Source organism: Schistocerca nitens, chromosome 9 (assembly GCF_023898315.1).
Source record: "Schistocerca nitens isolate TAMUIC-IGC-003100 chromosome 9, iqSchNite1.1, whole genome shotgun sequence".
NCBI lineage: Eukaryota > Metazoa > Arthropoda > Insecta > Orthoptera > Acrididae > Schistocerca > Schistocerca nitens.
Genome location: NC_064622.1, coordinates 414,681,661 through 414,705,429, shown reverse-complemented (window position 1 = coordinate 414,705,429; position 23,769 = coordinate 414,681,661). Strand labels below are relative to the sequence as shown.

Genomic DNA, 23,769 nt, shown 5'->3' with positions numbered 1-23,769 from the left:
GTTTATTATTATTATTATTATTATTATTAATGTTTATTATTGTTTATTTTCATTGCAGCCATATGTGTTGCAAATTTGCAGAATGAGTTTGAAAATCTGATAAATAAGTTACAAAGCATTTGTCCTGTTACTGTTACACCTCAGTGAGAAGCAATGTACTGTAACTCTTTCTTGTATGTATACAGTAAAGCTTTCACAATTGTAATGAAGCTATTATAGCATTTTGAATGAAGCATTTACTTTGTGTGAATTTAATACAACTTTTAAAGCAAGGCACTAGTTGCATTATTCCATATAGAGAGCAACAGACTATGCATCAAGAAATCAAAGGGGAGTGTTGTGAGTGCAATTGTCATCTGTAAGCATTGAACATCATATTGTTGTAAAACTCAGATCCAGTATGTTGCTGATCAACAGAACCCCTATTATCTTTGTAGGTCAATTATGAAAATGTTTTATCTGTCTTGCAAAGAAATATTGAAATCTCACGCATCATGTGGATGTCAGTCAGTTAAAATGCATTTTTGCTTTATGGCATCCCTGCTGTAGCAATTGCTGTGGAGAGTATACAGAATTCAGGGACTGCAAAGGTACACAATGGTGCCTTGGGCACACAAAAAAGGATACTAATCCTCTACCAAATGTCAAGTGTACTTGACCAGGCTGTAGTCAAAATTGAAACAAATCTCTCTAGAACAGAAAAATGGTTATCATTTAGCATGACACGTGGATCCAGTTGCCAACATAATTAAATTTTGAACTTGACTAGAAACTGTGGTGAAATAGAGGTCTATTGAGGTCTTGTTCAATTTGATTTTATTTGATGCTTTGAGATGTAGACTTTTTACTCGATGTAGTGTCCTCAACAAACACTAATTTAGGGCATGTAATAAAGTTATAACTCTATGTATTTAGCTTTGTGTCACTATATCTCATGTAGACTAAATTTAATTCATTTTTAATGATTACTTTGTGATTTCTCACACTACTGTGGATTCAATTTTTATAGAATGCAGAAGATGTTTGAAACATGAATGAATCATAAAATATTGTGCCTTATTTTTTTCATGAACCTGTATTTTAAAAATTCTAGGGAGGTGGTACAATGCAAAAGTCTTAGAAGTAGATGCATCTCTTGCTCGAATGTCTTTCACGCCTTACGGAAAACATGTAGAGTGGATTTACAGGGGCTCTGCTCGCTTTTACCCACTTTTTGAGGCACATAACAGGACTTGTAAGGAACAGTTTGCTCGCTCAAAAGCATTTGCGAGGAAGGTAATAAGTGTATTCTTCCTACTGTTGTAAATGTTTCAGACACTGAATACAGGGTGGGGCAAATAAAAGTGGCCTGGAATTCCAGGGAACAAAGGAGGAAAGGAAATACAGTACTAACATGACTATAACATGTGCTGAAAATGATCACCATTCATATCTTAGCACTTTCGGGCCATGTTCAGCAAGTTGCTGAAGACAAATCAAAGCTGGACTGCTGGAATTGCTGCTGTCTCATCCGAAACATTCTGCCACATTTCTTGAGAATTATGAGGGTTGTTGCGACACACCTTAGACTTCGAGCACCCCACACAAATTAATCGCACACTGACAGATCAGGGGATCTAGTTAGCCAGCTAGGGCCATAACCAGACTGACCCCTGCTACCAACTTTGTCAGACGTGAAGTTTGTGTAAATGTCTCCAACGTTCAGCCGGCTGTATGGGCAGTTGCTCCATCCTGTTGGAAGTAACTTTAGGTCTTTCCCACCTCCATTTGGAATTTTTTTTGACTTGTTTGATACAGATCCTGCCTGATGCCATTTTTGGACTAAGCATTGCATGGCACTCTTTGCTTGCACTTTGATACCATTAAACTTACCATCAAACAGCTGACCACACGTTTCCATGACTTTGTTGTCCCGTAACTTTCGACAGTGATCACCCATTGTTCCACTGTGAGTACCATTGTCCCCTTTACACTGCGCCCCTCACACTGACACAGCCCGCACTATGTTGTGAACCAGTGTAGATCACGTGGTGGGTGTGAAAATGGTGTGTGTTTCACATGGTGTGGTTATATGCATACATTCACATCCAGTTGTAGTCGCTCATCCAGGCCACTTTTATTTGCCCCTTCCTGTATTGTAAATATGCTAAATTAGAATCAGTAAAGTTGTAAGTCGTGTTGACTGTGAATTAATTTGATGTTGCAGCTTACAGTGATTAATTATTGTCAAGTTTTAACTTATAAGGTGTTTACAAGAGAAAGAGGCTGTGTGTAGGGCTGGAAAATTTCGCAAAAACACTAATAATAAAAATGAGGCAAAATTATGTTTTTAGTAGAATAATGCAAAATCAGTGATTTTTACAAAATATATTGAAATTTGCAATTTAGCTGTATAAAAATGTTGTAATTAAGAGGAGGGTACTAATATTTGTAAGTGGTAGTTGTTAAATGGTAAAATTACATTTCATGTTATAATCTCAGGGCCAAAGTTTGTGTATAATCTTAAAATAATGGTTGATTTACTTCTGCATTGGGGGGGAGGGGGACGGTCCTCTAATTTTGCTTCTCCCCAGCCACCCCTCCCTCCAACCCCATCAACTAATCCTTGTGTGTGTGTGTGTGTGTGTGTGTGTGTGTGTCCATCCCTGTCCCTGTCCCTTCAACTTGCCTTTTTGGCATTTTTGGTCTCCTTTTGGAGTTTGTCTTTTTAATTTTGTCTCCGTAGTGTGGATCAGGTGGGGAAGAACACCTTACTTAGCATCTGTTATGTGGGGTCTTACTTCCTCTTCCATCTTTTCATTGACACCATTGTCCTTTAGCTCTATCTAGCCAGTACAGTAGCCAGTCCATGTGGTGCGGTCGTAGGCACCCTTTTGGTTGTGCCCTCTGACAACACAGGGATCACACTTCTGATACATGAACTGCTAACTTTCCATGCGTAGGAGTGATTGCTGTCTACAGCTGCCATCCCAGACTGACCTTGCTGTGGCTGTGTGACATCCTCAGGGAGAGCCCCTGATTGGAGTGGGTGGTATCAGGGCAACTCCTTTGTGTGTGAAACACAGTAAGCTCCAAAAAACAGACTATTCTTCTATGGATGTCTCTTAAGTTAGGAATGGATCTTTTAATGCTGGTTTTTATGATGCTGTGGTCTTTTCTTCCCTGGCTACTCCATGGGAGGAGGACCAGGGTCAATGGCTTGGGATGAAACCTTTTCCCACTACCTGGTCTGCACCAGGACTGACGGGGATGCTTTCACCGCCACCAACTGATTATTTTTCATGGAAATTATGAAGGACAAGTTTGGCAAAGTAGACCCTTGGAGTTAAGATGCAGTCAGGTCCGCTGTTGATCAAAACTTATTCTGCCACCCAAAATACGGCCCTTCCTGTCTTTGACCACTTTGGCAACAATGTGGCGTCCATTACTCCATACCAACCTCTGATGACTTGATGGGTGGTGACCCAGGAGCATGACCGGCATTGGCCTGTTCACCTCTCATTTGGACCCCCGTTCCCTGCTTATCCAGTAGAATTGTAATGGATACTACCACCATCTTCTAAGGTTGCAATTCCTTATTTCCATTTACTCCACAGCTTGTATTGTTCTCCAGGAATCTCATTTTACTTATTCAACTTGGACCCTGCTGCCACAGTTTGGACTCTCTGTCTCCCTCCTGACAGGCTATCTATGCCCACAGCCCTAACTGCCCTCATTCAGCAACTCTTCCCTCCTGCTTGCTCCTCCTTGGGGATTTTAATGCCCATCACCTCTTTTGCGTCAGTGCTTTTTCATCTATTCAGGTCCTCCTCAGAGACCAGTTTCTTGTGGGCCATGACCCATACCACCTTAGTGATGGTGCCCGTACCTATTTTAGTGCTACTTGTGGCAGTTTCTTTGCCATTGATCTTTCACTCTCTTCCCCTCACCTTCCCCTTCATTACAATGGTTGCTGCATGATGACCTCTGCGATAGTGGCTACTGTCATTTAATTCTCTCATTCTGTTCCCACTTCCTGATGGCCAGGTTACCTTTCTGGGCTTTCCATTGTGCTGATTGGCATCACGCTGTGTTACCCACTCTTTATCAGGTTGTATTGATGAAGTTGTCTGTGACATATCCGATATGATTATTCACACTGCTTGCATTGCTGTCCCAAACTCGATGTACCCCTTAAACTGCCAGTCATAGTGATCACCGTCTTTGATTGCCATCAAGCCTTACAATGCATTAGCAGCATCTGTCCTCTGCTGGTCTTATTACCTTTAAACGCCTTTTCACCAAAGCCTGTTATTTAATCAAACAGAGAAAGTGGGTGTGTTGTGAATATTTGGCCTCCTCCTTAGATTTTTCTGTCCCTTCGCCACAGTTGTGGACTATGCTCTGCACCCTCCAGGGTTGCCAACAGCCATCTTCCATCCATCCTGGACATTGCCCTCCCGGATAGCCTTTGTATGAACCTTTTACTGAATGGGAGCTGCTTCTGATCGTCTCCTCTTTCCCTGTGATTCAGCCCTGGCTTTGATTCCATCCATAAAAACCAATTGCTTCAACACCTCAATCCACCACAACAACAATATCTCCATTAGGCATTTAAACATTTTTGGCTCCAAGGTGTTTCCCCTCTCAGTGGAGGGACAGTATTGTGGTTCCTTTCTTGAAGCCCAGTAAGGATCCATCATACTTAATGTTTACCACCCAGTCTGTCTGACCAATGTCCCCTGCAAGTTATTTGACCAAATGGTGGCTCGTCAGCTCTGTTGGGTCCCGAATGATGGGACCTTTAGTCTCCTTAGCATTGTGGTTTTTGGAGGGATGGTCTCTGATCAATCATCTGCTGTGGTTGGAAACAGCGCTTCGGCAGGCCTTGTCACAGTAACGCCATCTTGTCTCAGTTTTCTTTGCTCTTCATAAGGTCTATGACATGGCATGCTACCATTACATCTAACTATACTCCATAAGTTGTGTCTTTGGGGCTGCCTGCCAATTTTTATTTGTCAGTTCCTGTCCCACCAGTTGTTCTGAGTTTGGGTTTGCACCATTCTCAGCTCTCAATGGACGCAGGAGAATAGCATTCCACAGGTTCTGTATTAAGTGTCCTTCTTTTACTCATCACTGTTAATGGACTTGTGGCCTCCCCTGCATATGTGTATGATTTCTGTATGTGGGCTAGTTCCCACTCAGTAGCCTCTGCAAAGCAGCAGTTACAGGATGGCAGTGGGCTCACTTCTGCATGGTCTCTCTCTCACAGTTTTCAATTCTGCTCCCGTAAATCACCAGCAGTGCATTTCTGTCTCTGTACTAAGGTCCCTCCTGATCCAGATCTCTACCTTGATGCCCAAGACGAGACCATAGTCCCCCATTTCTGTATCTTGAGTCTTATTTTTGACGACAAGCTTACTTGGTTGCCCCGTATTCGCCTTCCAAAGATTGGATGTCTCCCTAAACCCAGTGTCCTCAGCTTCCTTGCTTACACCTGTTGAGGTGTGAATCGTTCAACTCTTTTCTGCCTTTATTGGGCCTTATGACCATCCCATTTGGACTATGGTTATCAAGTTTAAGACTCAGCTGCCCTTTACACACTGCTTCTTTTGGACCCGGTCCATCATCGTGGTTTCTGTTTGGCTATCAGTGTCTCTCGCACTAGCCCTGTCGATAGTATTCCGGTTGATATTGGGATCCCTCCCTTGTGGTTTGGCTATCCCAGCTCCTGGTTATTTGTGTCTTTGATATCTGGTCTTTCCATGCTCATCCCTTGTGCGTGGATTTGTGGCATCATGTCAGATCCCTTTTCGCTAAGTTTTGGGCCAATACTTTGCCAACCCCACTCTCTCCCACACTCCCTGACCTGCCCATCTAATAAACTTATGTGATTAAGGAGACTCCTGTTACATGACACTCCTCCCTCTGCCTCTCCAAATGGGAATCTACAATCATTTGCTACTTTATTTTCGAAGATTCAGGTTGACCCACGTTGTTTCTTTTTAAATACACTATAACGAGCCAACCCCCAATGTAGTTGCGGGGACTCCCTCACAATGACCCATATGTCGCTGGACCAGGTTTGGCCCTTCACACTAAATGTGCCCTCCCACTTTCTTGGTCCTGAGTGTTAATGGATGGCGCTTGCATCTTGGTCCTGAGTGTTAATGGCTAATGCTTGCATGGTTACATTCGTCCTCAGTTTTCTATGTGAAAGTGGTTTGTCTTCCCAGTTTAAGCACCTGAATTTCTTTCTGGATGTGGAGTCCCCCAGTTAGCATTGACATTGCTTTGGGAGGCCTTTGGTCTTGCCTCCATGTCCCATGTGTTTTGTCTAGTCTTTTGTGCTATCCCCGTTTGTTCTGACATCTTCCCCTAGTGTTGTCCCCATTGTGTCATGATCATGGTATGATGTGGGGATCAGGATGGATTATGTAGTGCTTCTGGGGTGCCCCCCTCTTCTCGTCCCTTTCCCCTTCCTGTTCTTTACTCTTCCTACCACTCTGACATTCCTTCTGCTTCTTTGTTTGCTCGTTTTTCTTTCCCATTGACTGGACTGTGTTGTTGATGTTGTTCTTCCCTTAGCTTCTGCCAGATTGGATTCTGGGACATATGACCACTGTTCGGTGCCCCCCCCCCCCCCTGCCCGCCACCTCCACCACCCACACACACCAGTCAACCAATCAACTGAATGTGGGTGGGAGAAAACACCAGACTTGGCAAAAAAAAAAATCAGCAAAAAATTGCACCAACTTTTGCAAAAAAATACACTGAATCTAGTAAAGTAAAAGAAAGAAAAAGAAAAACAACAAATTTGACAAAAATAATGACAACTCTTGGAAATAATAAAACTGAATTTGGCAAAAATACATTGAATTTGACACAAAACAACGCCATATTTGGTAAAAACAGTGAATTTGGCAAAGAATTACAGTTGAATAAAAAAAACTGGAAAAAGATAATACTGACTTTGTCCACAAAATAAAATGATTTTTTCCTGTCCCTAGCCATGTGTTATTTAATATCTTTTGTTCATTTTCTGTATTGTTTCTTTTTAGAGAGGTGATCCATATATTCAATACACTCTGAAAGAGGAAGAAGAATTGGACAAAGAGATAAAAGGTATGCTAAAACGTTTTCTTGCACATGAAAGTAAGAAAACGTTGTTGTTGTACTAGCTTCTTTAATATTATTCAGTTACATTTATATTATTTGATGGCATGTTTCTTGCTACTTAAGTTGAAAAGGAAATGCACCATATACAACAACAAAACACTGTGCTCAAACACGCGTCTGCCAACAGCAAAATGTGTCAAAGGCTTCAGGACGACTGTGATGTATCTTAAGTGTAACACACACAAAATAGATCAACATTATGTGTGAAAACTTAGCTTCTCTTGCAGCTTAGTAATCTTAGAGACCAATATTATATGTAAAAGCTTTTATTTTCTTGTAGCAACACTATGTATATTAATTTAAACCATTACCTTTTGCTATTTGTGTGTTTGCGCTACTTAACAGTGATGTTTCTATTGGCTGACTACATCATGTGTCCTATGCTCTGAATATCCGCTGTCATCGGCTGGTGAGATCACTTGACATGAGCTACGACTGGCTTACAAAAGCGCATCGCAGTCTCGATTTCAATCCTTCGTAAAGTAACTTGCAGTGTTTGGTGGAATTTGAATTTATACTTTCGTAATACGAAAAATGCAGTGTACATGTTGCTGCACATCAGACATATTTTCAAAACGTGTTTTTTCCCCCTGAGTTTTATTTTCTAAACTGCCGGTAAATTCCACGCTGGTGTATAAAACCACAACCATTGAAAGGATTGATAAGTTTTACAGTTTCGAGGAAAAGTATACTGTTACTCAACATGGAAAAAATGTGTTTTCATCCAGGAGAAATTGTATTATTAACTGGGAAATCCGGGAAAAATCCAGGAATTTTTTTTCCTCGTACACGTGTACATCCTGAACCCTGGAGCTCATGTTCGTCCCATCAGTGCACTGCTGCTGCCAGTTGACTCCATTGTTGCCAGATAGAGATAGGTTTCCCATGGCATTGAATATATGGCCATTTGTAAGACTGGCAGAAATTTTAAATCAAACACTGGGCAATTTATATTAATTTTGAATATAAAGTGCATCTGAATTTTAGAGGCAATTTTTCAAGGAAAAAGCGAGTGTCCATCAGAGACAAGGTATCATAAGGAGTACCCCAGGGAGGTGCTATTATTCTCTATATCCATAAATGATCTGAGGGTCAGGGTGAGCAGCAGTCTGCAGCTGTTTGCTGATGAGGCTCTTGGGTACGGGAAGGTGTCATCATTGAGTGACTGCGGGTGGATACAAAATGACTTAGACAAAATTTCTAGTTGGCATGATGAATGGCAGCTAGCTCTAAACACAGAAAAATGTAAGTTAATGCAGATGAGTAGGAAAAACAATCCCATAATGTTTGAATAGAGCATTAGTCATGTGTTGCTTGACACAGTTATGACAATCAAATATGTAGACGTAACATTGCAAAACAGTATGAAAAGAAGCTAGTACATAAAAATTGTAGGGAGCTGATTGGTCAACTTCAGTATATTGGTGGAATTTTAGGAAAATGTGGTTGGTCTGTAAAGAAAACCGCATATAGGACACTAGTGTGACCCGTTCTTGTGCCCCGTCAAGTGCTTGGGATATTCCCCCGTTCTTGTGCACTGCTCAAGTGTTTGGGATATCCCCCAAGTCGAATTGAAGGAAGACATCAACAACATACGTTTCGCACAAGGACCATGAAGATAAGAGGAATTAAGGCTCTCATGGAAGCATATAGATGATTGTTTTCCCAAGCTGTGTTCGTGAGTGGATTGAGAAAGGAAGGTACCCACCACCACACACCATAAGGTGGCTTGCGGAGTATGGACAGGATTATTGCCTATGCTTTCACCTATCACCAAATCATCCAGGCCCCTGTAATAATTGGAAGACCCTCTTAAGTTTGGAAGGAACGTACCTGTTCCATGAATTGTTTCATGTGGTAACCACCCTCCTTAGCTGTGGTGCTTTGAAGTGGTGAACAACAGGACTAGTTACAGTATATGCAATGTTGGCAATATTTCTTTATTTCTCTTATTTTTAATCAACAGAAAACTAAAGACTTAGGACATGTAATACTTGTGTACAGTCTTCCTTTGCCTGGTCTTCTTCCAGTCAAACTGTAAGCATAGTTGTAAATTATCAGAAATGCTGTTGGTTGGAGAGTATCGTATCTTTTTCTGCTTTCAGAGATATTCTACCTTCCCATATCATTATTGGTGCGGAACAGCCCAGTACAAAAGCTGACTGTTCTTTCTCTTGTTTGCAAGTGTAATTTTGCCTACTCGACCAACTTGCAGGACGGGGAATCAGATTGGGAGATGACAGATAGAGATACAGATAACTCACACAATACTAAATTGAGAGGATGTTTTCTCTGCAGATTAGTAGTGATACTCAAATAATGTGACATTTGAGGAAATTAAATTTGAACATTTAATAACTGCACTTTCTTTTGAATATGATCTATTTCTTAAAATTATTTGCAGATGATCGTGAAGCAGTCACAGAGGACTTTGAGCCTACCCATCGTTCCACAGCTCGTAAGAGCACTTCTCAGATAACAGCCCAGTATCCACGTTTATCATCTTCAGTAAAAGCTCCAAAAAGGGTAAGTCTGGCATCTCTTCTAACACAAGTACAATAAGAGATACTCCAGCTGTAGTACTGTAATTAAATTACAGTGGTGTAAATTTATTTATTTATTTTTTACTATTGTATTACTGTAAATTCCAAAAGTGAAGTAAATGATTAGGAACCACATACAAATTGTGTGGTTTTGGATGACTTTGCTATTTAATCCTTTACTTTTGGCTTGGTTGAACTCTTCCCATTTGTAAGTTTATGGAACAGAGAGGTATCTTTTTTTACGCATGCTTGCTGCCCCCCTGCAAAAGTAACATTTTTTGTCTTTCTCCATTTTCAGTGTATTATAAGTATTGTTAATGTAAAATAAAACTGTTCCAGAAAATATTTACAACAATTTGTCCCATATAAGATTCTCTCCAAAACGATACAGAGCAGAATAGAAGGTCGTCTTGACCAACTGATTGGGGAATATCAACCTGGTTTCTGAAAGGGCCATTCTTGCCCAGAACAGATCTTTAATCTGAAGAAAATTATCAGGTACAAAAAAACTGGAGGAAATAACTACATGGTCATGTTTGTTGATTTTCAGAAGGCATATGATTCCATTGACCGACAGGCATTACTGCATATTTTGGAAGGATTTGGGGTAGATGATACATCAAGAAAGCTGATCAGACAAACTCTCACTAACACAGTGTCAAAAATAAAATTTATGGGTGAGATATCAGAACCCTTTACAATCAGAACAGGCATAAGACAAGGAGATGGACTATCCCCACTCCTATTTAACTGCATCTTGGAAAAGGTCATTCGAGAGTGGAGAAAGTTGTTAGCCCAAGAAGAAACAAATGAAGAGCAGTTCAGACGTGGTCCTAAGAACAAATTGGTGTACATTGACTGCTTGGCCTTTGCGGATGACCTGGCCATTTTTGATAACAATATAGTCAGCAGTCAACAAGATCAATAGGCTGTCAGAAATTGCTGAAAAAGTCGGACTCCAGATCTCTATTCAAAAGACAAAATATATGACGAACATCTGTGATGGACATGAATGGCTGATCACCAATCTTGGAAATATCGGACGAGTTAAGAATTTCAGGTATCTCAGTGAAGTCATCCAGGAGAATGGATTAGAAGAAGCAGCAATTAATGCCAGGATGAGGAAGTTAGACCAAGCATACCAACTGACAAAGAATACCTGTAACAAAAAGTCTATGAGTATAGGGGCCAAGTTCCGACATTATTATATAGTTGTCAAACCTGAGGGCTTATATGCGTCCGGAACTTTGATCATGAATAGACTAGGTCAAGCTGAGTGGCTGGAAAAGCAAGAGCGTAGGATATTAAGGAAAATCCTAGGTAATAGATAGGTTGATGGACAATGGCGAATGAGAGCAAATGAGGACTTGTACAGTAAGACAGAGCCTGTCACAGCATCCATTAAGAAGAGACGATTGTTATTTTACATTATCTCATGAGGATTGACTGTGACCGACTAACTAAAAGAATATGGAGTTTCAGCCAATGTAAGAAAACAAGGTCAAGATGGTTTGAAGAATGTGAAAAAGAGCTTTGGCAGATTGCTATCTCAGAAAGAAAAATTCCTGACAGGAATAAATTTAGAAGATTGCTGAACATGTACCAAGGTTTTAAAATGGCATCAATGTCCAAAAGACAGAGAGGACCATTACCCGAAGAGCATAAACAGGTATTTCCTGCTGGGCTCATAAGATACTGGCAGGAAGTCAAAGCTGGAACAAGAACAAGACCTAGACACTAAAATGAATTTGGTTGTTACCACACATTCCATAGCGGCTCAACTTGTTAATAATAATAATAAATTACAACAAGATTGCTGTGCAATTGATCCCTGGTAATGAACAACACAGAAGATGCTGGAAATGGCCATGATTTTATCACTAACAAGGCAACGTTCCCAAGTATAAATAAACTATCTTGGTGAAACTTGGCAGGTTTGTAGAGGGACCAGAGTAAAGTCATACATATTATTTTGTTTGTGCCCAGTTCCACTTTTAAGGATTAAAACATGCCTCAAAAGATAACTTGACATATTATGTTTTATAAAAAATGATATGTAATTAACGTTCTAGATTACTGTGTAATCAACTTTTGTAATAATTTGAAATTTTACGGTATACCCCACCACCACTAATTAATTTTGAAAATGAAGATGTTTGACAACATAAATTAAAGAAGTTTTCAAGCCACATACATCCACATGTAATAAAGGTGGTTTCTGAAATACCATTCATGGGAAAAAGAAGAGCTGTACACAGTGTGCTGTCAAAGAATTTTCAGCATACTCAATTAAAATATCTAAATATTGATTATTATTATAATTATTTATTTTACTTATATTTGTTTTCTGTTTTAAATTGTTATTTTACATTTTATTTATTTATTTATTTTTCCCTCCTTCATACGTAGGGTTCGTTAATTGAAAGTAATATGTGACTCATTATTATTATGCAAAATTATTGCAGAATTTGATAATGTGTAAAAAAAGCTTAAAACATGATGTGTTTTTTTACACCGTGCACGTAAAATGAGTGTAAATTCTTCGCATAGTATACCTGATGGAGAACACAATATAATACAAAATTCAGCAGGATTTCAGAATATCGTCGGTGATCCTGTACATATTGTGATTTGTATCATACTTATTTCAGTACATTGGTAAGCCTTGGCAAAGAGAACTGATTATGTACTAGTGACTGCAGCTTGATTATATTGTATCTAAAGTGGAGACTGACATAAACATTTATCAGAACTAAATCTGAAATTGTTCTCACAAACAATGGAGACAGTTTGGAATTTCAACAATTATGGAAAGGATAGATTGCTACTCATCGTAAAGAACAAACATTGAGTTGCAGACAGACACAACAAAAAGACTAGAATGAGATTTTCACTCTGCAGCGGAGTGTGCGCTGATATGAAACTTCCTGGCAGATTAAAACTGTGTGCCCGACCGAGACTCGAACTCGGGAGCTTTGCCTTTTGCGGGCAAGTGCTCTACCATCTGAGCTACCGAAGCACGACTCACACCTGGTCCTCACAGCTTTACTTCTGCCAGTATCTCGTCTCCTACCTTCCAAACTTTACAGAAGCTCTCCTGTGAACCATGCAGAACTAGCACTCCTGAAAGAAAGGATATTGCGGAGACATGGCTTAGCCACAACCTGGGGGATGTTTCCAGAATGAGATTTTCACTCTGCAGCAGAGTGTGTGCTGATATGAAACTTCCTGGCAGATTAAAACTGTGTGCCCGACTGAGACTCGAACTCGAGTTCGAGTCTCGGTCGGGCACACAGTTTTAATCTGCCAGGAAGTTTCACAACAAAAAGACTGTTACACATTGAGTTTTCAGCCAAAGCCTTCATCAGAAAAGAAAAAAACACACATGCATTCACACAAGCAAGCACACATGACTGCTGTCGCTGGCTGCTCAGGCCAGACTGAATCTGAAATGTGTCAAACAGGAGCAACGATCGGTTGTGGAGCCGGGAAGGGGAGGTATAGCAGGGTACGGGTGGGGAAGAGGAAACAGTGCTGCCTGACGGAACGTGCAGGGACTAGAGGTGGCAGTCGAGGCTACCTTATGCAGTGTCAGAAGGCCATGGGGGAGGAAAGGAAGTGAAAAGAAGTGAATGGGAGGGAAAGAAGCAGAAAAAGGGAAAATACAGGTAGGTGCGTTGGCTGAGAGCAGTGCACTATGAAGGTGAATGGACCTCAATTGGGAGATAATAGGACGGAGGGGGTGGAAACCGTTGGGTGTAGGATGTTGGTATAGTAGGTTAACATAGGTTGAAGCCGGGGTAATTTCGGGAGCAGAGAATGTTTTGCAAGGATAACTCCCATCTGCATGTTGTGCTACAGGATGGTCCACTTTGCTCTTGGCCACAGTTTCTCAGTGGCCATTTATACTGGTGGATAACTGGTTGGTAATCATACCAAAATGAGAGTCACTTCAAATCCCAACCCCTTGCCACAGGGATGATATTCTTGGGAAAGACTCATGTGCAAGACCTGCCCAATCCACTCACCCAGCAAACCCTATTCCAGTCCTGTCACAGACTTATCATATTGCATGAGATTCTGAGCCATCTGTGAAAGCAGCCTTGTGTTGTACCAGTCTGCTGCAACCATTGCTCAGCTTTTTATGTTGGTATGACAACCAACCAGCTGTCCACTAGGATGAATAGCCACTTGCAAACTGTGACCAAGAGCAAAGAGGACACCCCTGTAGCACAGCATGTACCGAACATAACATGTTTGATTTCGGTGCCTGTTTCACAAGCCGAGGCATATGGATCCTCTCCTCCACCACCAGCTTTTCTGAACTGTGCAGATGAGAGTTATCCTTACAACACATTCTCTGCTCCCAAAACCAACCCTGGCTCAACCTACAATAACCTGCTATCCCCACACCCTCCACCTCATGGTTTCTGCTCCCTCTGTCCTATCACCTCACCCCAACTCACTCCCGTAAACCCTGGTGTGCTTTGCTCTTTGCCAATGGTGCACCCATAATATTTTCCCCTTTTCTGCTTATCTCCTTTCCACTCCCTTCTTCCCACGCCCCACACTCCCGCACCCCACTCCCACAGTCTCCCAACACTGCGCCAGGTAGCCTTGTTTGCCACCTCTAGTCCCTGTACACTCCTCAAGACAGCACTGTTTCCTCTTGCCACACCCATACCCTGCTATCCCTCCCCCTTCCCTGCTCCACTATGGATTATTATTACTGTTCAATGCACTTTAGTTTCAGTGTGGCCCGAGGAGCAGCCAGAGGTAGCAGTCATGTGTGTGAAGTGTGGATGCATGTGTGTTTGCTTCTGTGAAAGCATATGTGTCTTTTTCTTTTTTGATGAAGGCTTTGGCCGAAATCTTAATGTGTAACAGTCTTTTTGTTGTGTTTGTCTGCAACTCAGTGTGACATTTTTACAGTGAGTAGCAGTCTATCTTTTCCGTAATTATTGATCTTCCCACAAAGTTCTTCCAGCATCAAAGGTCATCTGAGTTCCATGGCTGTAACTGTGCCCTTGAGCATTTTGAGATGATCAGATGGATAAGTTTCTTGTCCTCAGGTGCAATGCTCAAAACAGTTTTTACACACTGACCACCTGTCTTTTTATAGTTTTAAAAGAAAATAATGATGACTTTGGACTGAGAATTCGAAAATCTCTTTTTAAAGTTCCCATTGTGACATTATCAAAATCTGGTAAACTAATATTTGCCCTTGTGAGGAGATCTTTGAGAGAAATTTTATTTCCCAGAGTGGGAGAAAAATCTGTATTACTGTTATGTTCTTGAGGTGGTGAAATAACCATTTTGAGCATTGTACCTGAGGAGAAGGAACTTGTTCACTTGGCTCGACAGGACAGGTACAGCAATTGGACATATGTGGCATTCAATGTTTTGCTTAAAAATCTGCTGAAATATACCTGATATAAATCAGAATATTTAGAGTCGCCCATGACAGTTTGAAATCCTGCAGAATTTTGTTTTATATTATGTTCTCTGTCATGTATGTTATCTGAAGAAATTTCATTCATTTTATTTGCATGCTGTAAAAAATATGTTTTAAGCATTTTTTACAGATTATTATTATTGTAATAATTTTATATCATAATAGTGAGTTACTTATTATTTTCAGCTAATGAAAAACAAATATGTGAATGACAAAAACTAAAGTAAATAATTAGAATAATAATAAAGGTTTAAATTTTAATTAGGTATGTTGAAAATATTCTGACAACACATCGTGTACAGCTTATTTTCCAAAAATGGTATTTCAGAAATTAGCTTTAGTATACATGGATGTATTAGCTTGAGAGCTTCTTTCATTTATGTTGTAACAGAAGTTTCCATTTTTCAAAATTAGTTAGTGGTAGTGAAGTTTTTTGCAAAATTTCAAATTATTACAAAAGTTGATTAAGAGTTATCAAAAATATTATGTACCAACTTTTATATGAGAAACATTTTTATATGTCATCATGTCGAAGATATTCCCTCTAAACGTAATATGCCAAATTACCATTTGGAGTGTGTTTCCCCACTTTAAAGTGAAATTGGACACAAACAAAAAAAATTCATATTGCATTATTTTGCCCCTCTACACACTAGCCAAGTTTCATCAAGATGTAATGAAAACTACACAGGTTACTTATTTTTTATGCTTAGCACAATGTGTTTCGAGAACTTATTGTCATTTTCGAGTGCATTTGTGTACATGCGTATGTTTGGTGATGTTTGCATGAGTATTTTCTGCCCCTCTTGCGTCTTTTTGAAGTTACACTGTAAGTGGAAAATCGCTCAAAATAAATGTTTGAGTGTTTTAAATGCCAATGTTAGAGATAGTACTTGTTTTTCTAGTTACAGGTATTGTGTCTCCTCCATTATACAGAATATCACATACACACAGCTTTTTGTTTACAAACTATGTCTTCACAAAGAGTTTATACACAGTCACAGTTGTTACATTCTTTTTGGATTACATTATCTATGTATATAAGGTTGTAAATTATGAGATGTATTTTTACCACTGTTGACTACTAAATTATTGATTACTTTCTTCCTAATGAGGAAATGTACATATTTATGAAAGTTGTTACATGTATCATATGCAGGAGAAACATTTGAAGAAATGGGTAACGGAAGAACTTTAAATTTTTGTACACCATAAAAAGCAAAGAGAAAAAATTATCAATGACAAACTAGATAATGAATCAGTTAATTTTTTAAAAGGTTTCTTCTGCATATGATAACTGTAACAATTTCAATGATGAAAACTGCATGAGTTACTTATTTTTTGATGCTTAAACACTGTAGCATGTTTTCTAAACAAACAGTGTAAATGATGATTTGCCTGTGTGTGATATTCTGTGTACTGGAGGAGACAGAATACCTGTAAGCAGACAAACAAAAATACCACCTCTAACATTAACATTTAAAAACACTCAAAGATTTATTTTGTCCAATTTTCCGATTGCAGTCTAACTTCAAAAAGATGCAAAGAAGGTAGAAAATCACACATGCAGACATATTCATATTAACAAATGCACTTGAAAATGAGAATAAATCCTCAAAACACGTTGCGCTAAAGGAGTCGCAGAGGAGAGGGGTGGTCCGGCCGGTGTGGTCATGCGGTTCTAGGCGCTACAGTCTGGAACCGCGCGGTCGCTACGGTCGCAGGTTCAAATCCTGCCTCGGGCATGGATGTGTGTGATGTCCTTAGGTTGGTTAGGCTTACGTAGTTCTAAGTTCTAGGGGACTGATGACCTCAGATGCTGAGTCCAATAGTGCTCAGAGCCATTTGAACCAATTTTTGAGGAGGGGCGTGGGGATAAGAGAGAGAATAAGTAACTTGTGCAGTTTTCATTACTTGAATCATGAACGATACAGTTTCAGGCTTTTCTGAAACATCTAATATGATGAACGAAATTAAGTTTCATCAAGATAGTTTATTTACACTTGGAAATGTACCTTTATAAGTCTTGTATTGCAGATGTTTTTGCTATAACACTTGAGGTCTTAAACTCTTGTACTAACACATTTTCTGTGAATTGTGCTTCACATAACACATGATAATGAATACATGCTGTTTTATTGTTGAGCACCATTTTGTATTACATTCAGCTTGCCATTAAACGTGTCAGCTCATTTCACTCACTGAAATGTAATGACTCTGTGAGAAACTTGGGTCAGAGCCTCTGGGAGATACACAGGTGCAGACATGTGACAGCAACTGATGGGTCCAACAAAGTCACAGTTCCCAGCATTTCCTATGATGGGCAGTTCTGTTCATAAAAAAACTGTCACTATCATCCTACAGGCCTAAGTTGTGTTTTGTACAAAACTTTTACAAGCATATTATTAAATTATGTCAGCCCCATCCTTGATGCAGCTCAAACTATTTGATCAGGCTGCATGCCATGGTAGCTTCAGCACTGTATTTGATATTTTTGTTCTCTGGGACTTAATAAGCAGAGCAAACTAGTGCAAAGTATCTCTGTTTCTAGATTTTGAGAAGGCCTTGATTCAATTAGCCATCCTGCTGCTGTGCAAGTCTTATTTGAGCAAGGATTGGAGATGACTTATGTTAAAATCCTGCACCATATATGCAAAACTTCTACAACATTTGTTAGTGTCAGGAAACTAACTCAAAAGTTTTCAGTTCACAGAGGAGCAAAACATGGTGCTCCTTTCTCTGCCAAGGTGTTCTCTGCTGTTCTGAAAATAACATTGACTGAATTAAACTGAGAATAAAAGGAATTAGAATCAATGTGAAGTGTCTTAACAACCTGAGATTTGCAGGTGACCTCTTGCAATCGCAAGTATTACCTGCCAGGCAGCCCTATTGGAGCATATTCATGCCTTTGTATCACATGCATGAACCATTTGCCCACACCTACCTGTAGGTGCTTTGCCAAGAGACACAGCATCTGGCCTCCTGTGCTCAGGCACTTGAGCTGGAACAGCCTGGTGTAGGGTGTAAGGTTTTGAGGAGGAGAGTTATTGATTCCTCATTACAGTTCTGACAGAATTGGAATACTCAACACAGTATGGTTGAAGGAAGGAATGAAGCACGTATGGTCCTTCTCCTCCGCATAGTGCAGCCAATCTGCAGATGCAGCCACAATCTGTGACTTTAGTAGTTATAGCAACTTGTATGAATTTTCCTATATTCCTAATAATCACAGATATTTAATGGGATAAGTAAAAAATCTCCCCTCCAAGCGACTGCAAGATTCACACATAAAAGACTATTGTAATTGGCAAGCTTTTGTTGCCAGTGGCTCCTTCTTCAGGCAGAAGTGTTGAAGGGGAAGGAATAAGGATGAAGGAAAAGGACTGGAGAGGTCTAGGAAAAGGGGTAGATTTCGGGATAGTTACCCAGAACCGTGGGTCTGGGGAGACGTATTGTACAGGATGAGAAGGAAAGACTGAGTCATCCCTTATGGTAAATCTCCCCTGATCCATGGTTGTGGGTGACTTTCCTGGAATCTACCCATTTTCCTAGACCTCTCCAGTTCTTTCCCTTCACCCTTCTTCCTTCCTGTTCAACACTTCTGCCTGAAGAAGGATCCACTGGCTCCGAAAGCCTGCCAATTGTGGCATTCTTTTATGTGTGTGTTCTGTTGCTGCTTGCTGAGTAGTTTTGTTTATGAATCCAATTAAATAATTATGTCAATAATTGATTGTTTTCATTATTATAATAATCACTGCTGTTTGAATTTTATTTCTGTTATAATCCATTAAAAGTTACTTCTTGTTGCTGTGGTGGTCTAGCAGGTAGAGCACTAGACTCTGGCTGTGAAGTTCCCAGGTTCAATTCTGGACAGGGGCAAGAATTTCCCTTGTACAAGTCCTTCCAGAGTGGCCACAGGTCCGTTCAGCCTGCTATCGTAGAACACCGGGGGTCTTTATTGCGGGTAAAAGACAGCTGGGGCAGTGGGCCTGCAACTCTCCCCCTTCTGGTGCTGCAGGGAAGAAAGGATGCATGCTGCCTGCAGTCAGGTCTATAACCCTATCATGATCTTGCACCAAATACTTTACTTTTACTTTTACAAATGATTTCTTAAGTAGTTATTGTTGCATAGAAGACTTTTGAGACTTCAGTTTCCGTCTTTTATGTACTGAAAACTGTTGCATAAATCATGCTTGGCTTTGCTACATCCCATTGTAAAAGATGGTATGACTGTCTTCAACATCGTGGTTGCTTTGAATACCACAGAGCTTTACTAGAATGGACCTTGGAGGTGCTATGCTCTTGCCTTCTCCAACTTTTGAACTGAGTTAACCAGCCCATTATAAGGGGAACTGTAGTTGAATCTGGACTACAAATTATGGTGCAGTTCAGTATCTTTCTTGTGTACAATTCATTTCCAGAGATGAAAGAAGAGATAATTGAGAGAAAAAAATCCTAGGAATTGAACCTTGAACCTTTGGATTTGTAGTTTGACACTTAACCACAAAGTTACCTTGTTTGACATGAAATATTTTATACCAGGTGCATTTTCATATATCTTTCAGAGTTTGCACAATTGTTAAAAAATATGTGGGGGCATAGGCTTCCCCAGCCATTGTCACACTCATTAAAAATGTTCTGGTCTATTCACTGCATAAGTAAACCACACTAATGAAGCAGCTAAAAATACACTAAAAAATTTAATGGAGATTACAAAATGTAGTGCTACTAAAGGCTGTTGTAGTCAGGAATGTGGCATTTATAACACCCAGTGCAGACAGGTAGAAAAATACTAACACCCAAACCTCCAGGTGTCAGACAGATCAGCCCCAACAGTTGTATGTTGACAGAGTGTCAACCAAAACTGTGATATATTTTCTGCTATGTGCTATTGTCCAGGAGAACATGTGTAATAAGTAATACCTGACCTACGGAGTAGACAAAAAGCGTAACTCTGAGCATCTGTCGTTGGAGCTCCCGTGGGGAGCCGGTAGAGCATTAGTTTGTTGTACCAAATATCCCCCAGTTCGAGTACTGGTTATGCCAGTTTTTGTACTCTAGTACGTGTGAAACTGTTATATGGGACAACATATTCCTGACATGTAAAATGACTACAAAATTGTTGAGGCTTTCGTGGCCACTTGTTGACAAACTGCCTATTGGCTTCTGTCTCGGGTTCTTCGGCCGACATTCATCTAATGATTTTTCTGACGTTTCGCCAGCACGAGTGGCTGGCATTGTCAAAGCTTCACCCTCCATTGCCGGTGGTGAACTGGAGCCGAGCTCGCGGGCGCAGGCTATATGTACCTGGCGCGCCAACGTCCGAGGGCTTCTCCGCGGTCATTTCCGGTGCGGTTCTCCTCTTGCTACCTGCGACGGTCGTTCGCTGCAGTACGGGAAGCCAGGATCCGTTGACCTTAAGGCTTTCCTCTTTCTTGTTCAAACTGTTCGCGAACAGTTTGAACAAGAAAGAGGAAAGCCTTAAGGTCAACGGATCCTGGCTTCCCGTACTGCAGCGAACGACCGTCGCAGGTAGCAAGAGGAGAACCGCACCGGAAATGACCGCGGAGAAGCCCTCGGACGTTGGCGCGCCAGGTACATATAGCCTGCGCCCGCGAGCTCGGCTCCAGTTCACCACCGGCAATGGAGGGTGAAGCTTTGACAATGCCAGCCACTCGTGCTGGCGAAACGTCAGAAAAATCATTAGATGAATGTCGGCCGAAGAACCCGAGACAGAAGCCAATAGGCAGTTTGTCATGTAAAATGACTGTTCAGATTTTATAGCAATGTTCTATTGGCAGTCTGCTATCGCTTCATTTATTTGAAAGCAGCAAACTTATTGAGTACATTTATAGTTCCAGAGAATGAACATAAACAATCAGAACAGAAAAATATAGAAAGAATTGCTTCACTCATGTGGAAATGTTAATAGTAATAATAATTATTATTACTGTTATTGTTATTTTTATTATTATTACTATTAATATTTTTGCATGTGTGATGCAATTGTTCTTCTTGTGTACAAATTGTTTATGTTTATTCTATGAAACTACAGAAGTACTCTATATGTTTTCCACTTTCAAATAAATGAAGTGAAAGCGCACTGCCAATATAACATTACTATAAACTCCAAACAGTCCTTTCACATGTCAGGAATATGTTGCCCCAATTAACAGTTTTACATGTGCTACAGCAGAAAAATTGGTGTAACCAGTCCTTGAATTCAGGTCTCTTGGTACAATCAACTGATGCTCTACTGACCTCTACACGGGAACTCTAGGTAATACATGCTCACAGCTAATATGCAGGTGTTCCATGGGTCAAATGTTACCTATTAAATCCCATTTATGCATGTTCTCCTGGACGACAGCACATTGCACAAAATATATCGGAGTTTTGGTTGATACTCTGTTGATGTACAACGTTTGTGGCTGATCTGACTTTCTGACATCTGGAGGTTCACACACACACACACACACACACACACACACAAACAAACCAAATTACACCTATCTGCCTACTATTTGTGCTTCACTTTGGACGAAAAATTTTATTCTTGTGGTATGTTTTCGCGCATTGTTGACTTCAGTAAATTATGCTGTTTAATGTCATTTGTCATTATATATTTTCGGATATAATTTTAGCAGTTTTGCCAGTCAGATGAACTACTTGACTCTTAAGTGACATTTTAATTCATAAATATAACACTTACAAGTTTTGTTCTTTGCATTTGCAGATATTTTACCCATGCTATTCTCAGGTGACCTATAGTACACACAAGTGTAAGCCTTCATGTCTGGTGATTGGAAGTTCAGAAAAAGATTTTTCCAATTATCGAAACCTTCTAAGTCATCTGTCGGAACCAATGTTACATGGCTGGACGAGGTAAGTAATATGTGTAGTTTCTCTACTTGTCATTCCCCTTTTCCTTGCAGTAAAGACTGTCAGCCTTTGGATTGAAGATAGGATTTTTTTTACTTGAATAAAGTCATTTACATACTGTGTATGGAAGGGGAAAGGAGGAAATGAGGCAGAAGTAATTTCATGGCCATAGAGACAGGGAGGGGAGAGAGGAGATGGGGTTGGGGAAATACGTTACGTTTCAGCTATTTCTTTGCTGTGAAATCTAGCAACTCTGAAGGCAATGCAGTATTAGTAGATAGGATGTGTTAGTGGCTTGTGTCATTTAATATTTTCCAATAAGTCTGCCGTGGGCTAATGTTTGAGTAAAAGGCATTTCAAGACATTTGTCTGTTTCTCATTTGGTTACTGTTCTTGGATGTCTTACTGAATCACTCCCGTGCAAGTTCCACAAGATAATTATTAAGTAAGAATAGCAGAAGCCATTTTGCTTATTATTTTTCTCACTTCGTACAGTAGTCTTTCTCATCTTTTGCCCTCAGAGCCTTTTTAAGGGCAGCAAAAATGGTGTCATCACAGGGGGAGAGGTCCGGACTGTAAGGAGGGTGGTTGAGAACCTCCCATTTGAATTTCTGCAGGAGTGCCGCGACTGTGTTGGCCGTATGAGGCTTTGCATTGTCGTCGAGCAGAATGACCCAACGGGTGAGATTCCCTGGTCGTTCTGATTGGATCGCTTGGTGAAAGGTGGTCAAGGTTTGCGAGTAATGCTGGGCATTCACTGTTGTCCCTTGCTGCAGGAAGTGAATCAGAAGGCGGCCAAAGGCGGCCAACTTGATCAAAGAAGAATGTCAGTATAACTTTTCTTGCACTCGTGTGGACTATGAAGTCCAACTGTATGTGTGGAACTGGTTCACATCACAACCCCCAGAATTTTATGAGACTGCCATTCACCATCTTGTGTCATAGTGGGACAAGTGTTCCAACAGCCAGGGGCAATAGTTCTAACATACAGGCCTCCAGCTCATTTCTTTTTGAACGTCCCTTATACAATACCAAAAAAAAGTATGGGAAGGACTTTAAAACTATACAACCCAAAGGATAGCAAATTCTGCTCTCTGTAGCTGAGATGGAATTCGCTGAAAATGAAGAATTGTGAATCTGTGGGAAATTAACTTAACTGACAGAGCTGAAATTCCAGATGGAGCTGTAGTAATGCATATTCTACATAGACTTCAAAACAATTGCAGTGCAGGGGTTAGATGCTACAATAAAAAAACATTTGCTTGCCCACCATGTTATACATCATGAATGTAACAAAGATAAACATTCTGAAATGCCCTTGAAAGCTAATACCAGTAACGAAAAGTACTTATCAATGCCACTTGTAGAACCAGGGTGTATATGACCCGGGACAACCGGGAAATCCAGGAAAAACCTGGGAACTTTTTCATCCGGGAGAAAACCGGGACTTTTCCGGAATCCCGGGAATTTTTCGTTGTTTTAGCTTTCAGTTAAATTTTTGTAATTTTGACTTTTAAGAATTGATTCTGTAGCAAAGAATGTTACTGTATCCTGCTACTGGAGAATGATACTGCAGCAATAAAATATAAACGAGAGGAAAAAAAAAATAAAACTTTAGTGGCAAAGGAAATGTGCAATTTACAACAACAAAACACCGTTCACACACAAGCGTTTGCAAATAGCAAAAATATGCCAAAGGCCGTAGGGCAAACACTATGTAATTCTTCGTAA

The 23,769-nt window shown here is 40.3% G+C and overlaps 1 protein-coding gene across 1 annotated transcript in view; it reads left to right on the top strand.

Moving 5' to 3' along the window:
• Positions 1 to 23,769, top strand: part of LOC126203627 (histone-lysine N-methyltransferase eggless-like) — a 199,353-nt gene that overhangs the window by 60,947 nt on the left and 114,637 nt on the right. Inside the window, exons 8-11 of the mRNA XM_049938000.1 lie at positions 1,094 to 1,275; positions 7,041 to 7,104; positions 9,563 to 9,684; positions 21,893 to 22,041. Coding sequence (XP_049793957.1) covers positions 1,094 to 1,275; positions 7,041 to 7,104; positions 9,563 to 9,684; positions 21,893 to 22,041 — 517 coding nt within the window. The remainder of the gene's footprint in view (positions 1 to 1,093; positions 1,276 to 7,040; positions 7,105 to 9,562; positions 9,685 to 21,892; positions 22,042 to 23,769) is intronic.